Source organism: Scyliorhinus canicula, chromosome 10, assembly GCF_902713615.1.
Source record: "Scyliorhinus canicula chromosome 10, sScyCan1.1, whole genome shotgun sequence".
In the NCBI taxonomy this organism is placed as follows: Eukaryota; Metazoa; Chordata; class Chondrichthyes; order Carcharhiniformes; family Scyliorhinidae; genus Scyliorhinus; species Scyliorhinus canicula.
Genome location: NC_052155.1, coordinates 153,575,546 through 153,592,165, shown reverse-complemented (window position 1 = coordinate 153,592,165; position 16,620 = coordinate 153,575,546). Strand labels below are relative to the sequence as shown.

The window sequence follows — 16,620 nt, the reverse complement described above, 5'->3', positions numbered from 1 at the left end:
AACTTGATGTCATCTGCAAATTTGGAGACATTACATTTTCCCTTATCTAAAGCATTAATATATATTGTGTATAGCTGGGGTACTAGTACTGATCCCTGTGGTACTCCATTAGTCACTGTTTGCCAATTTGAAAAAGATCCATTAATTCCTACTGTTTCCTGTCTGCCAGCCAGTTTTCTATCCATCTCAATGCAATACCCCTGATCCAATGTGATTTAATTTTACACACTAATCTTTTACGTGGGGCTTTGTTGAAAGCCTTTTGAAAATCCAAATATGCCACATCCACAGGCTCCCTCCAATCAACTCATCTAGATATATCCTTTTAGAGTTCAAGTAGATTTCTCAAGCATAATTTCCCCTTCAGTCCATGCTGACTGTCTGATCCTGCCACTATTTTCTTAGTGCTCTGCTATAAAATCTTTTGATTACCGATTCTAGAATTTTCCCCACTACCAGCATCAGGCTTACTGGTCTATAACACTCTACCTCCCTTGTTAAATAGTGGAGTTACACTAGTTACCTTCAGTTCTTTACTCTCTCTAAACCCTGTGTTCCCCAGCATTTCTGGTATCTGATTTGTGTCCTCATTTGTGAAGACAGAACCAAAGTATGTGTTTAGTTGCCCAGCCATTTCTTTGTGCCCTGCTTCTGACTGTAAGGGACCTACATTTATCTTCACCAATCTTTTTTCTCTTCAGATATCTGTAGAAACATTTACAGTCCGTTTTTATGTTCACTGCAAGCTTACATTCTTACTCTCCCTTTCTTAATCAATCCCATGGTCCTTTACAGAATTAAAAATAAATACATTTAGAGTATCCAATTATTTTTTTTAAATTAAGGAGCAATTTAGAGTGGCCAATCAACCTACCCTGCACATCTTTGGGTTGTGGGGGTAAAACCCACACAGAAAAGGGGAGAATGTGCAAACTCCACACGGACAGCGACCCTGGGCCGGAATTCGAACCGGGTCCACAGGCTGTAGGCAGCAGTTCTAACCACTGCCCCTGTACTGCCCCATCCTTTGCAGAATTCTAAACTGATCCCAATCATCAGACCGGTTGTTTTTCCTGGCCAACTTGTATGCTTCTTCTTTGGATCGAGCAGCATCTCTAATTTCTCTTCTAAGCCATGGATTGGCCATTTTTCCCATTTTACTTTTGTGCCAGACAGGAATAAACAATTGTTGCAGTTTCCCCATGCACTCCTTGAATGTTTGCCATTCCCTGTCCATGTCATCCCTTTTGTATCCCATGGTACCGTTCCCCAATCGAAAGTCAACTCTCATCTCAAATCATCATAGTTTCCTTTTAAGGTTTAGGACCCCAGTCTCAGAATCAACTACTTCACTCTCCATTTTGAAGATGGGTCGCTCATCCCCAAGGGTCTCGCACAACTAGATTGTCAATGATTCCGTTCTCATTATGCAGTACCCAGTCTAGGTTGGCCTGCTTTAGTTCCTCAAAAGGACCATCCTGTATACACTCCAGGAATTGCTCCTCTATGGTATTGTGGCTAATTTGATTTGCCCAATCTATATGCAGATTAAAATCACCCATAATTAGATGTTCCTTTATCATGGTCATCTCCTGTTTAATGGCATGGACAAAAAACAAACATTACTGCAGTCTGGGGGTCTATATACGACGCCCACTAATGTGCTTTGCCCCTTAGGGGTTTTGTCTCCACCCATACAGATTCCACATTGTCAGAGCGAATATCCTTCCTCACTATTGTGTTACTTTCCTCTTTAACCGGCACTGCCACTCCTCCACCTTTTTTTGTCCTTTTGTGTCTGTCCTTCCTAAATACTGAATACCCCTGGACGCTGAGTTCCCATCCCTGTTCATCCGGCATTCAGATTTCTGTAATCCCCATTTTCATCAGTTTGTGCAAATAGTTCATCCGCTTTCTGCGAATGCTCCACGTGTTACGGCACAAAACCTTTTTTAAGATTGTCGTCTTTAACATTTTTCACTGGCCCTTGATTTCTCTGCTCATCACTTTTCTTATCCCCCTTTCTGTCTTTTGTTTTTGTCCTTGTTTCCTCTTCATCCAACACCTTGCATAAGTTTTCATTCACCTGCCATGTTGTTGGTTACAGATGTGTACCACGACTGGTGCAAAAATTTGGCAGGTGCTGCTTTCCCCTGTGGTCACTCTCATTATCCAAAGCAGTATATATCTCTCTTGCAGGGGAATGGCCACAGGAGATTCTGGCACTGTCTGCCCAGCCTCTCTCGCTCTGCCTTGTGGTCCTCCCTTCCTAGCTAGTGCCAGTGATGCTGACCATGACAGCTATCGTCGATTTGTTGTAAAACATCATCTGATTCACATGTCCTTCAGAGACAGAAATCCGCCGTACTTGCCTGGCCTGCATGTGACTCCAGATCCATTGGAATGTGAGCAACTTTAATTGTGCTCTAAAATGGCATTGCAAGTCACTCGGGGTAATGAGGGATGGGAAACAAATGCTGGCGATGCCCGTGTCCCATGAAATAATCGTTACTATACTATTCATAGTACTTTTGATGACACCTTCTAACTGAGTATGGCCTCATTTTTGGTAGTGATTGGCAGTTGAGATATTTTCTCCTTTTTTAGTATACTGGGCATACCTGTTCAATTTGTCCATTGTCGGATCTGTACAGAAACATTAAGATATAGTTGGTTCTTGAGCATGGATCTAAACATGACAGCTAATATATTATTGGGACCATAGTTTTTATACTGTTTCCAATGTTCCTTTGTTCCTCTATTGTGACACAAATTTAATTCACTGGACACTAGCATCTGTAATGGTGGGGATCTGAGGTCAACAAGAATCATCTCCTCAGCACTTCCAGCTGAAGATGGTTACAAATGTTTCAAACTTCTCTTGTGATCACATGTGGGCTCAGCCATTGTGGAGGTTGGTGATGTTCATAGTGCCGTTATCTCGAATTATCTGATTAATTGTCCATCATTCATGACAAATGTGGCAAGGCATCAGAGCTTTGATCTGACCTATTGGCTATAGAATCCCTTGGCTTGCTGTTGCTTCTGTTAAGTGTGCATGTAATGTTGTGGTGCTTCACCAGGTTGTTACCCCACTTTCAGTTAAATCTGGTGCTGCTAGCATTCCCTCCGACACACTATTAATTCAGGGTTAACCAATTGACTTGATGGTGGGAAGGGTAAGGGGATGCAGAGTTGTGAGGTAACACATTTGCAGGTATACAATTCTGCCACAAATGGTCCATCGCCCCTCATGGATGCCCAACTTGGAGCTGCTAGATCTGTTATCTGTTCTTATTTGCATTGTGCAAGTGCTACTCAGCACAATGGAGGGCAGCATCAGTATGAATCTGAGAATCCCCACAGTGCAGAAGGAGGCCATTCAGCCCATCGATTCTGCATCAATCTTCTGAAAGAGCATCATACCTAGACCTATTCCCTTGCCCTATCCCTGTAATCCCTTAACCCAGGGGACAATATAGCAGTGCCAAGCCACCTAATCTATACATCTTTGGACTGTGGGAAGAAACTGGAGGACACCCATGGAGACACTGGGAGAACATACAAACTCCACACAGTCACCCAAGGTTGGAATCAAACCCAAGTCTCTGGTGCTGTGAGACAGCAGTGCTCAGCACTGTCACCGTGCTGCACTGAAGTTGGAACTCGGTCTCCAGAGAGACACTGAGATGGTCACTGACCACATCTGTGATGTGTAGATTGGGGAGGTTGAAGTAATTTGGTTATTCCCTCTAATTCTCTCTATCTGTCTCGATCCCAGTGGCATAACAACGAAGCCATAATATTTGTGAAATGGAGTGGTTTTCTCAGGTTTTCAATTACTTTTGGGCAGCACGGTAGCACAGTGGATAGCATTGTGGCTTCACGGCGCCAAAGTCCCAGGTTCGATTCCCCGCTAGGTCACTGTCTGTGTGGAGTCTGCACGTTCTCCCCGTGTGTGCGTGGGTTTCCTCCGGGTGCTCTGGTTTCCTCCCGCAGTCCAAAGACGTGCAGGTTAGATGGTTTGGCCATGCTAAATTGCCCTAAGTATCCAAAAACGTTTAGGAGGGCTATTGGGTTATGTGGATAGGGTGGAAGTGAGGGCTTAAGTGGGTCGGTGCAGACTCGATGGGCCGAATGGCTTCCTACTGCACTATGTTCTATATCTATATACTTTTTGTCTGAAACTTTTTTTAACAAACAATTTTATTGAGGTAGTTTTTCTGCATTGTACAGTTACAGACATCAACGAAAAGAAAGCAAAAAAGGCAAAAATGTGCAAACATCCATGTAAATTCAATACTTCAATCGTACCATACTGCACATTCCCACTCCTCTCCCATCGGCACTACCCGCCAATTTATCCCTCCTACTCTACTCTACTCTAACCTCTTTCCCCCCCCCCCCCCCCCCCTGCTGACGCTCACTCTCCCGCAAAGAAGTCAATGAATGGTTACCACCTTCGGGCGGACCCCTGTACAGATTCCCTCAAGGCGAACTTAATTTTTTCCATACCCAGAGAACTCGACATGTCCGAAAGCCACAGCTCAGTCTTCGGGGCTTTGAGTCCCTCCATGCCAATAATATTCGTCGCCGGGCTATCGGGGAAGCAAAGGCCAAAACAGTGGCCTCTTTCTCACCCTGGACTCCCGGGTCCTCCGAAACCCCAAAAATTTCCACCCCTGGACCCATCGCCACCCTTGTTTTTAGCACCCGGGACATGACCTCCGCAAATCCCTCCCAGTACCCCCTAAGCATCGGACATGCCCAAAACATGTCTACGTGGTTCGCTGGTCCTCCTGCGCACCTAGCGCATTTGTCCTCTACCCCAAAGAATTTGCTCATCCGAGCCACCATCATGTGGGCCCGGTGAACGACCTTAAACTGAATCAAGCCGAGCCTGGCACATGTTGCGGTCGAATTTACCCTACTCAGGGCTTCTGCCCAGAGCCTGTCCTCCATTTCCTCGCCTAGCTCCTCCTCCCATTTGAGTATCAGTTCCTCCGTCTGGGACCCTTCCCCCTTCATGAGCATCTTATAAATATCAGAGACGATACCTACCCCCCCCCCCCAAAGAGACTATTCTGTCTTGGATCCCCATTGGCAGGAGGCGTGGGAAGGATGGGACCTGTCTACGGACAAAGTCCCCCAACTGTAGGTACCTGAAATCGTTTCCCCTTACCAAACCAAATTTCTCCTCCAAGCTCCTCAAACTCGCAAAGCTCCTTTCCAGGAACATATCGCCCACCCCCGCCCGCCGCCATGCTCGAAACCCCACATCCATACTCCCGGGGGCAAACTGATGGTTATCGCAGATTGGCGCCCAAACAGGCGCCCCCACCTCCCTCCTCCACTGGCCCCATATCCGCAGGGTCGCCACCACTACTGGGCTGGTGGAGTACCTGGCTGGCAGCAGCGGTAGAGGAGCCGTGACCAGGGCTGCCAAGCTGGTGCCCCTGCACGAAGCCGCCTCCACCCGCACCCAAATAGACCCCGTACCCACCATCCACTTCCTTATCATAGCAATGTTAGCCGCCCAGTAATAGGTAATCGGGCTCGGCAATGCCAGCCCTCCCTTGCTGCGGCTCCTCTCAAGCATCGTCTTCTTGTCCCGCCCAGACGAAGCTCATGATCATCTTGTTAACCCTTTTGAAGAAGGACTGCGGGATAAAGATCGGGAGGCACTGAAAAATGAACAGGAATCTAGGGAGGATTGTCATCTTTACAGTCTGCACCCTCCCTGCCAGCGACAGCGGGAGTGCATCCCATCTCCGAAACTCTCCCTTCATTTGCTCAACCATCCTGGTCAAATTTAACTTGTGCAGCCTGCCCCAGTCTCGTGCCACCTGGATCCCCAATTGCCGGAAATTTTCCTCAACCAGCCTAAATGGTAGCCCTCAATCTGTTCACCTGGCCCCTTGCCTGCACCACAAACATTTCACTCTTGGCCATATTTAATTTGTACCCTGAGAACTGGCCGAACTTCCTCAATGTTTCCAGTATACTTTCCATCCTGGCCAATGGGTCCGACACGTACAGGAGCAGGTCGTCCGCAGAGAGAGAGACCCTATGTTCCACCCTGCCCCTAACCACCCCCTTCCATCCCATTGGGCTCTCAGCGCAACCACCAGCGGCTCTATGGCCAGCGCAAACAGCAGCGGGGAGAGTGGACAGCCCTGTCTGGTCCTGCGGTATAGTCTAAAATACTCTTGACACTTCTCTGTTTGTCCTGACACTTCTCTGTTTGTCCTGATGCTGGCCTTTGGGGCCTGATACAATAGCTTGATCCAATTCACCAGTCCCTCCCCAAACCGTCCGAGCACCTCCCATAGATAGCCCCACTCCACCTGGCCGAAGGCCTTCTCAGCATCCATCGCCACCACTACCTCCACCTCCTTGCCCGTCGGGCGCATCATTATCACATTAAGTAATCTTCTCAAATTGGTGGACAGCTGCCTGCCTTTCACGAACCCAGTTTGGTCATCCCCAATCACCTCCGGTACACAGTCCTCAATTCTAATCGCCAGGACCTTTGCCAGGAGCTTGGCATCTACATTGATCAGGGCTGTATGACCCGCACGTTTCCGGGTCCTTACCCAGCTTCAATATCAGTGATATGGTGGCTTGCGACATCGGCGGCGGCAGGGTCCCTCTATCCCTTGCTTCATTAAAAACCCTCGCCAAGACCGGACCCACTAACCCAGAGAACGTCTTATAAAAGTCTACTGGGTATCCATCTGGCCCCGGGGCATTCCCCGACTGCATAGCCTTTAGGCCCCCCAATACCTCCTCCACTCTAATCGGGACCCCCAGCCCATCATCTCGCCCCCCCCGCCTACTGTTGGGAATGTTAACCTATCCAGAAACCTTTCATCCCCTCTGGTTATTCCGGGGGCTCCGAAGTGTACAGCTTGCCATAGAAGTCCCGGAATACCTTATTCAATCCTGCCGGGTCCTCCACTCTGCACCCGTCCCCATCCATCACTCTACTTATTTCCCTAGCCACCTCCCTCTTCCTGAGTTGCTGCGCTAACAATCTACTGGCCTTTTTCCCATGCTCGTACACTACACCCCTCGCTTTCCTAAGCTGTTCCACGGCCCTCCTCGTGGATAGCGCACTCAGTTCCGCCTGTAGTCTCTGCCTCTCCCTGAGTAGATCCTCCCCCGGGGACTCCACGTGTTCCTCGTCTATCCGACACATTTCCCTAACCAATCTATCTATCTCTGCCCTGTCCGCCTTGGCCCTGTGGGCCCCAATTGAGATCAACTCTCCCTGCACTACTGCCTTCAGTGCCTCCCACAGGGTCGCTGCTGAGACCTCCCCCGTATCATTCACCTGCAAGTAGTTTTGCATACACCTCCGAAGCCTCTCACAGATCCCCTCCTCCGACAACAGTCCCACGTCTAGCCTCCATTGTGGGCGATGGTGATTCACCCCTCCGACCTGCAGGTCTACCCAGTGCGGGGCATGGCCTGAAATAGTGATTGCCTATATTCCATGTTCGTTACCTCCCCTATACAGTCCCTGCTTAGGACAAAGAAGTCTATCCTAGAATATACTTTATGGACGTGCGAGTAAAACGAGTAGCCCCTTCCCGTCGGGTGTCTGGCTCTCCAGGGGTCCACTGCCCCCATTTGCTCCATAAACCCTTTCAGCTCCCTTGCCATTGCTGGGAGTCTACCCGTTCTGGGACACGACCGATCCAGCCCCGGGTCAAGGGCCATGTTAAAAGTCCCCCCCCATTATTCGCCTACGAGAGTCCAGGTCCGGGATCTTCCCCAGCACTCTTTTAATAAAGTCCACGTCATCCCAGTTCGGGGCATATATATTCACCAGCACCACTCTTCTCCCCTCCAGTCTGCCCCTTACCATCAGGTATCTGCCCCCCCTGTCTGCGGCTATGCCCTCCGCCTCAAATTGCACCCGCTTGTTGATCATGTTTGCCCCCCCCCCTGGACTTCGAGTCCAGGTCTGAGTGGAAGACCTGGCTAATCCAGCCCTTCCTTAGCCTAGTCTGGTCAGACACTTTCAGATGTGTCTCCTGCAACATAATTACGTCCGCCCTTGGAGCCCGCAAGTGCGCGAACACCCGTGCCCTCTTAACCGGCCCATTCAGTCCCCTGACATTCCAGGTGATCAGCCTGGTTGGGGGGCACAACCCCACCCCCACGCCGGTCAGCCATAGCCTTTCTCGGGCCGGCCCCCGGCCCGTGCGCGCGCCATTCTTGGCCCGCCTCTTGGCTGGCTCCACCCTCGACCTCCTTTCCATTGCCTACTTCAAGTCCCTCCCACGTCAGCAGAACCCCCCCCCCCCCCCCCCCCCCCCAAGTAACATCCCCAAGTAACCCCACCCCTGCCACCCCTTGGCTGTATTTCCCCCCCCCCCCCCCACCTGACTCTCTTGACTAGCCAATCTGCTAGCTCGGTGACTCATCACTCCGGCGCCCCCCCTGTCTCATTTCCATTGTTTCCCCATCCTCATCCCCACTCCCCGGCGCCCCATCCCCCTCTCCAACCTGCTGGAGCAAACTCACTGGCACAGGAAGGAATGAACATCAATACAACAAAAACCCCCCAACCCACGTTCATAACACCCCTCGCTGACCGGCCACCCATGGTTACCGTACTGGCTCCAGTGTACTCAGCGAGCCCCACAAAAAGTAAAAATCCACACGAAAAGGAAAAAACAGGAAAAAGTGGAAGACAAAAAAAAACGGTAACCAAAAACAAAGGGAAGAGTCCCAACTGTCCCGCATGGCACCTTTAACCCAACAAACCGTTGAACGGCGGTCCAGGCACATTCGGCGTCCCTTCATACAATAGTTCTCGGGTCCTAATTCGCGCCCGTGGGACCTCTTTTTGGGACCAGCCCCTGATCCCTTGCAAAGTCCATCGCTTCTTCGGGCTTGGAGAAGTAGTGGTGTTGACCCTGATGCGTGACCCAAAGACGGGCCGCGAACAGCAGACCAAACTTCACATGCTTCTTGAACAGCACCTCCTAGACTTGTTTAAAGGCTGCTCGCCGCTGAGCCACCTCCTAGCTTAGGTCCTGGTATATACGGAGAACACTGTTGTTCCACGTGCTGCTCCTGGCGCTCTTCGCCCACCACAGCACCCGCTCCTTGTCCACGAACCTGTGGAACTTGATCACCATCGGACGGTAGGGCCCTCCCGCCGCTCCTGCCTCGCCTGCACTCTGTATGCCCCCTCCAGCTCCGGCGGTCGCAAAAAGGCTTCAGTACCCATCAGCTGTATCAACAGGTCTGCCACAAACGCTGCGGCGTCCGCTCCCTCAGCAGCCTCTGGGAGGCCGATGATCCTCGGATTATTCTTGCGAGCTCTATTCTCCAACTCCTCCACTCTGTCCAGCAGTCGTCTTTGCCGCTCCTTCAGCCCGTCGATTTCTACCGCCGCAATCGTCTGCGCACCCGCCTGCTTCTCCACCGCCTCTCCCAGCTCCTTAACTTTTACATCTTGAGCGTCCAGCCTCTGATTCAGCTTATCCACTGCCTTCTGAAGTGGGTCCAAGTTGTCCCGCTTTAGCGACTCAAAACAGCTCTTCATCACTTGCAGCATGTTATCCAGCGCCTGCTGGATTGCTGAGTCTGAGGTCCGTGTGTCCGCCATCTTAGGTTCCAGGTCAGCCTCCCCTGCTCCTTGCCTTTTGTCCCTTTCTCTCTCTCTTCCTCTGCTTCCTGGACTCCCGCGGTTCCATGCAGTGCAGCCCGCTCCCCCGCACTTCCGCGGCCGCCTTTCTGCCACTCCACAGTCCCGCTATCGCGGGGAATCAGCCCCATAAACCCCGCCGGAGTGAGAGCCTGCCGAATGTGCGGCTCACTTGATCATCGCCGCCACCGGAAGTCTTGTCTGAAAATTATTTATTCTACAGCTTGTATATTGTGTCAATTCTGGGCTGTCTCAGCCTCGGCATCCTTCTATTTTCCTGTTACTGAAGTTGAACCATAACCTTGTCAAGAGCAGATTGTAGTGGATAGATTTTGAAGGACTTTTCCATGTACCCACTGGATAGTTGATTACCTAATCATTAAGGAATATAAATAAGAACAGGACTAAACCTTGAGCCTGGTCTGCCATTCAACATTATCATTGCTGATCATCCAATTGTTTGCTATACTTGCATGTCAAGTTTCTGTTCCTTGTCAGAACACACAAAGCCTCTGAACATCAACGATTTGGAAATTTATACCTTCTAACGACCAAAGGGAATAATCTTGCACTCGTGTTTGACTCCATTTGCCACTTTTTGCCACTTTTTTGCCCATTCACTTTATTTATATCTTTGAACTTCATTGTGTCACCTCACAGCTTCTATTCCCATCTAGCTTTGTATTGTCATACTTGGATGAAAAGAGCATTGTATTTAAATCTAATAATATTGGAAATAGCTGGGGCCCCAGTGCAATCCTTGCAGCATTCTCTAGTTACAGAATTTTTTACTTACAGTAGCACATACCTGTGCTAATTTCTCTACTGTATCTAATCTATTCCCATTTTGTTAGTGCTTTAATGATCAGGTGCTATAGCTTGTGCTTCAGTGGTATTCTAGTAGATATTTTTCAATGTTCAACTTCACAACTGTGTTTAATAATCAAAATCAGTACGTGAAAGTGTCTCCATCTGGAATGTACCAGTTGTTGCATTTTTTTTATTCGTTCATGGGATGTGGGCATCGCTGGCTGGACCAGCATTTATTGCCCATACCCGAGGGCACTAAGAGTCAACCAAATTGCTGTGGCTCTGGAGTCGCGTGTAGACCAGGTAAGGATGACAGATTTCAATCCCGAAAAGACATTAGTGAACTAGATGCATTTTTACAGCAATCAACAATGGTTTTCATGTCGTAATTAGACTTCAGATTTTTATTGAATTCAAGTTCCATCATCTCCCATGGCGGGATTCAAACCCAAGTCCCCAGAGCATTACCCTGGGTCTCTGGATTGCTAGTCCAGTGACGATACTGCCTCCCCTAAATTTGGTGATTCCAACGAGGTGTTGTTTGTAGACCTTAAGTTAAAGCACAACTATGAGATGTTGATATAAACAAATTGTCTCTTGAATACAGTATTGCCCCACAAGCAGACATGCTATAATTCATTTATTACAATTTCCCATTAATTATTTTGTCCAGCCTATTTGTGCATATTAAAGTTAAAAAGGGAAATATACTTCTGATGATTAATTAGAGCAGTATTTTAGAGACTGAATTTGGGACAACTCTTTCTCCAGGGAACAGATTCTCCGAGTAAAAGAGGATGAGAATGTTCCCTTCCTGCTTGTTGGCAATAAATCCGATTTGGAGGACAAACGGCAAGTGACACTGGATGAAGCAAAGGCCCGAGCGGATCAATGGAATGTGAATTGCATAGAAACATCTGCAAAAACAAGAGCCAATGTTGATAAGGTATCCTCATTTTAGTTGAATGGTGTGCCTGTGTGATGGTTGTGCATGCTGGTTGCATACTTCCTAATTTGGAAAATGCATCCCTTCAAATTTGAATCCTTAATGCTGTGTAGTCTTTTCCTCTTAAAACGATTTTTAGTTTTATGTATTTTCTGCATTGATTGGTAATGGTTTTTGTTGCAAGTAAGATGTAATTGGGATTGTGATGAAATCCTGGTCCAAAGTTATGTGTCAAACTAAAATAGATGTGCATATAAAGGGACCTTTTGAGCAGGTAAGTGGAGTTGAGTCCACATAAAGGTCAGCCATGATCTCATTGAATGGCGGAGCAGGCTCAAGGGGCCAGAAGGCCTACTCCTAGTTCTTGTGTTCTTTCTGAATTGTACAGGACCAATATGCTATTCTCTCGTGACTTAAGTAGTTTATTCCTGTTTTGGATTTAATTCTTTTTATGGCCTAAAAACCAAAGTGAATGTTGACTGGAGCTGTTTGACAGTATGTCACTGAGACATTCTAGACACAGGTCTGTAGTGGCACTAATTGCCGGACAAGTTTACAATTCGTGCAGGAAGAAGTAGGTTTTGCTATGCCACTTAATGGAATGTTACTGCCATAAACATTCAATTTCTGAAATTCCCAGACTTAAAATTGCACGGTCAGGCAAACTATATGCAAACATTTTTATCCCGCTGCTCCCATACCTCAAACGAAATTACCCACTTCCACATGACCTCCCATTTAAAACATAAAATGTTGTTTGCTAACGATGCTTATTATTTACTATAAATTAAAGAAAGAGAAAGCTACATCTGATTTGGAAAACAGCAAGAGCTTCTGTCTGCCTGGAGTTTGCATGTTCTCCCAGTGTCTGCGTGGGTTTCCTACGGGTGCTCCGATTTTCCTCCCACAGTCCAAAGATGTGCAGGTTAGGTGCATTGGTCATGCTAAATTGCCCTTGGTGTTGTAAAAAGGTTAGGTAGGGTTACGAGGATAGGGTGGAGGTATCGGCTGAGGCAGGATGCCCTTTTCAAGGGCTGTTGCAGACTCGATGGGCTGAATGGCCTCCTGCACTGTAAATTCTGTGCTTAGATGGATTGGCCATGCAAAATTGCCCCTTAGTGTCCATAAAAGTTAGCTAGGGTAGTGGGATAGAGTGGGGGTGTGGGCCTAGATAGGGTGCAGGGTTGGTACAGACTTAATGGGCCGAATGGCGACCTTCTATGATATGATTCAATCAGTTGAAGTGGGTGTCACTGGCAAAACCAGCATTCCTTGCCCTTCCCTATAAAATAATCAGTGCAATGGGGCAACATTTGTGTAATCAAAGTCGAAATAGTAGGGATTCTCACGGCAACAGACGGGTATAATTTGTTGTATTGGGATACAAAAATGAGATGCCAGATATTTTCTTAAGTGACATTTCTTTGTTTTTATCAAAGCCAGCATAATGTGAATTTTGGATTTAAACATTTTTTGAGGTATCGACAAATGGACAACAGCTAAGTCTTAACATTTCTCTTGAGCCCAGGGAAACCTACAGGCAAGTCACCTGAGGCTTTTCACTGGTAATTGGTGCAAGCAGTATTGACAGTGACCTGACTGAAGTGCCTTAACGAAATTGCACTGTGTAGGAGGGTTTAACAAAACAAAGGGTAGAGACAATGTAGGAATGTGCCCAGTGTGACTGACAGTCCATCCAATCATTCCCACCCACCCTATGTGATGGTCCATTCAGTCAGAACACAACAGTAGACCATTTAGCCCTTACAGCCTGCTCTGCCATTACTAAGATCATAGTTCTGAACCAAATTTATATTTGATCAAGCATCAGTTACTATTGTGGAACATTTCCAAATGTTTATCACCCTTTTGAGTGTCGCAGTCTTGCCAAATGTCAGTCCTGAAAGATCTGATTTCTCTCTCTCCGCTCTGTGTCTCTCTCTCTCCGCTCTGTGTCTCTCTCTCTCCGCTCTGTGTCTCTCTCTCTCTCCGCTCTGTGTCTCTCTCTCTCTCCGCTCTGTGTCTCTCTCTCTCTCCGCTCTGTGTCTCTCTCTCTCTCCGCTCTGTGTCTCTCTCTCTCTCCGCTCTGTGTCTCTCTCTCTCTCCGCTCTGTGTCTCTCTCTCTCTCTGCTCTGTGTCTCTCTCTCTCTCCGCTCTGTGTCTCTCTCTCTCTCCGCTCTGTGTCTCTCTCTCTCTCCGCTCTGTGTCTCTCTCTCTCCGCTCTGTGTCTCTTGCCCTGTCTCACCCCCCCCCCCCCCCCCCCCCCCCCCCCCAGTGTGCATGTCCTTACATTTGCCCTTTTGAAATCCTTTTGCTGCAGTTTCCCTATTCACCTAACACTATAAAGAGATATTAGATTGGTTCCATCTATATAAATACTACCTATCTTGGCATCACTTGGAATATGTGGATATGAAGCTCTCAAGAGATCATCTCAGTCAATAGGCACCATTGATCATAGTCTGTCAATTATTATCTACCGACTTCCAGTGATGATGTGGTGAGCGAACGCAAATCAGGTGGCTCTCCTCTAGACCAGAATAAAAAGGCAATTTTGCCCCAAAATACAAATTTACCTCAACAGCTGGAGAATAATCACAGAAGAATGCCAGAAAATGGGAGCTCGAGGGGCTGAGGAGATGGCTGAAATGGTGGAAAGGGCCGCGAGCAGCAGGCGGACCCATGAGACGAAGGAGCCCTGGCCATCTAGGAGAGAGGGAGACCAATGACCTGAGCATCAGCCTTCCCCTCTTTTTATCTCATCCCCCCTCCTCTTCCCACCAAATGGAAGACCTTCCTGATGAAGGAGCTGACTGCCATGAACGAGGCGATCAGGATAGATCTACGGTGTCGGTAGTTGAGGCAATGGCCACCATGCAAAAGACAATCGACGGGTTCGGGAAGAAAGTGGAGACACAGGAGACAATGATCCTCAACTTGGAGACGGCTCCGACAGATCAGAGCGGCAGAATCATCACTCTGGAAGCAGAAGTGAAAAGGTTGGTGACGGCCCAAGGGGACTTGGGGAAAGTCCAAGACCAAGAAAACAGGACCCTGCGGCAAAATATTTGGATTGTGGGCCTGCTGGAAGGGATCAAGGGCAGAGATTTAATGGGTTACATTGCCCAAATGCTGGGTAACCTAGTCTGGATCGACAGCTTCCCCAACCCACCAGAGCACACAGGTCACCTATGCTGAGACCAAAGCCAAGGAACAGCCACGGGTGACCATTGTAAAGCTCCACCGATATCCGGATTGTGAGGATCCTGCGGTGGGGCACGTCAGACAAAAGCGAGCACTTGGGAAGGACACAGAATCCAAATTTATCAGGACATTGGGGCAGAGCTGGCAAAATGCAGGGCCGAGTTCAAACAGGAGAAGTCAGCCCTGTACAAGAATTGGGTGCGATTCGGTATGCTGTTCCCAGCCAGGCTCTGGGTCACGTACCAGAATAAAGAACATTGCCTCAACACCTCGGCAGAAGCAAACAAATTTGTGCCAACCAACAGCCTGGACTGGGGACAGGCAAGGCAACATCGAGGGTTAAGCAGAGACTGATTGTGAAAGAATCAAGGACTCATTGGACAGGGATTATGTTTGCGTGGGACTGTGCTGCCTCGCTCTGATCAAAAATAAAAGACCAGGTCACCAGAAGCGTAGACCAGGGAAGGCAAGTGAGGGTATAGGCAGAGAAAGCAGGCATAAGTAAGGGGCGTGACCAGCCCCAGGAGGGGAGCCACCACACTATCGCGATAGCTAGCACGGGAAGACAGACAGATTGCGCTGCACCTCCTGCTGGTGGTGGGGTACAGGGATGTGAAGGGGGAACACCTAGGGGTAGATGGGGAAAGGGCGAAGCAGGGAAGGAGAGGGAATAGAGCACAAAGCAGAACGGGGGTGGGGGGGCGAAACAGTGTTGGTTCTCGGATTGGCTTCAGCAAACAAGATGGTGCTGCAAGCAGCCACTTTGGAGGGCTCCTAAACAAAAGGAAACCCTGTAGTGCAGACCCCGGCCTCGTGGTGAGTGTAGTGACCGTGCCCATTTTGGCCGACCCCTAACAAAACGAAACCCAGAGTGCAGGGGCATGTCCACCAGGTAAATATGGTTAATCCTGCAGGGGCGGAAAGGATAAATGCCCCCCAACAGGATTATCACCTGAAACGTCGGGACTCACTGGCCCAGTGAAAAGATCCAGAGTCTTCAGTCACTTAAGTTTGAAAGCTGACATAGTCTTCCTGCAGGAGACACACCTGAGGGAGAAGGACTGACTGTGGGTAAGAAAGGGCTGGGTCATTCATGTTACGAGGCGGGGCTAGCGGAGTAGCCATACTAATTAGCAAGAGGATGAAGTTTGCAGTGACCAGGACCATTGTATACTAAGGGGGTCAGTACATCATGGTCAGCGGTGCGCTAGACAGGGGCACTGGTAGTTTGGGTAAATGTATACGCGCCCAACTGGAACAACAGACTTTAGAAAGACCATGGCAGAAATCCCTGACATTGACACACCAACTGATCATTGGGGAAAATTTCAACTGTGTACAGGATCCACTGACGGACCAATTGAACCCCAAATTGGGGAAAAGGACAAACGTGGCTAGAGAACTGAGCATTCACTGAGCAGATGGGGGCAGTGGACCCATGGTGGTTCCTGCACCCCGGTGAGAAGGAATGCTCATTCCTTTTGCCGAGACACAAAGCACACACCAGGATAGACTTCTTTGCAGTGGGGAAACGGTGCTTCTAGGAATAGTAAGGGCGATAATTATAAAATAGAATCATAGAATCCCTACAGTGCAAAAGGCCACCCATCGAGTCTGCACTGAGCCTCCAAAAGAGCACCGCTCAAGCCCACCCTATTCCAACAACGCCTTAACCTAACCTACAGACCACTGGACACTAAGGGGCAATTTGGCATGGCCAATCCACCTAACCTGCACATCTTTGGACTGTGGGAGGAAACTGGAGCACCCGGAGGAAACCCACACAGACACGGGGAGAACGTGCAAACTCCACATACAGTTATCCAAGGCCAGAATCGAACCCGGGTCACTGGTGCTGAGGAAGAAGTGTTAACCACTGTGCCACGATGCTGCCTACGGTGCTTATCTGCGACCATACTCCACATTGCGTGGATGTAAGGTTGGAGACCAGCAGTGTCCAACACCCCACGTGGAGCTCTTTGGCCGATAAAGT

The 16,620-nt window shown here is 48.7% G+C and overlaps 1 protein-coding gene across 2 annotated transcripts in view; it reads left to right on the top strand.

The window, feature by feature from the left end:
* Positions 1–16,620, top strand: part of LOC119972722 (ras-related protein Ral-A) — a 92,810-nt gene that overhangs the window by 66,756 nt on the left and 9,434 nt on the right. For both annotated transcript variants that reach the window (XM_038809935.1, XM_038809934.1), the window contains exon 4: positions 11,249–11,423. In XM_038809935.1, the coding sequence (XP_038665863.1) occupies positions 11,249–11,423 (175 nt within the window). The remainder of the gene's footprint in view (positions 1–11,248; positions 11,424–16,620) is intronic.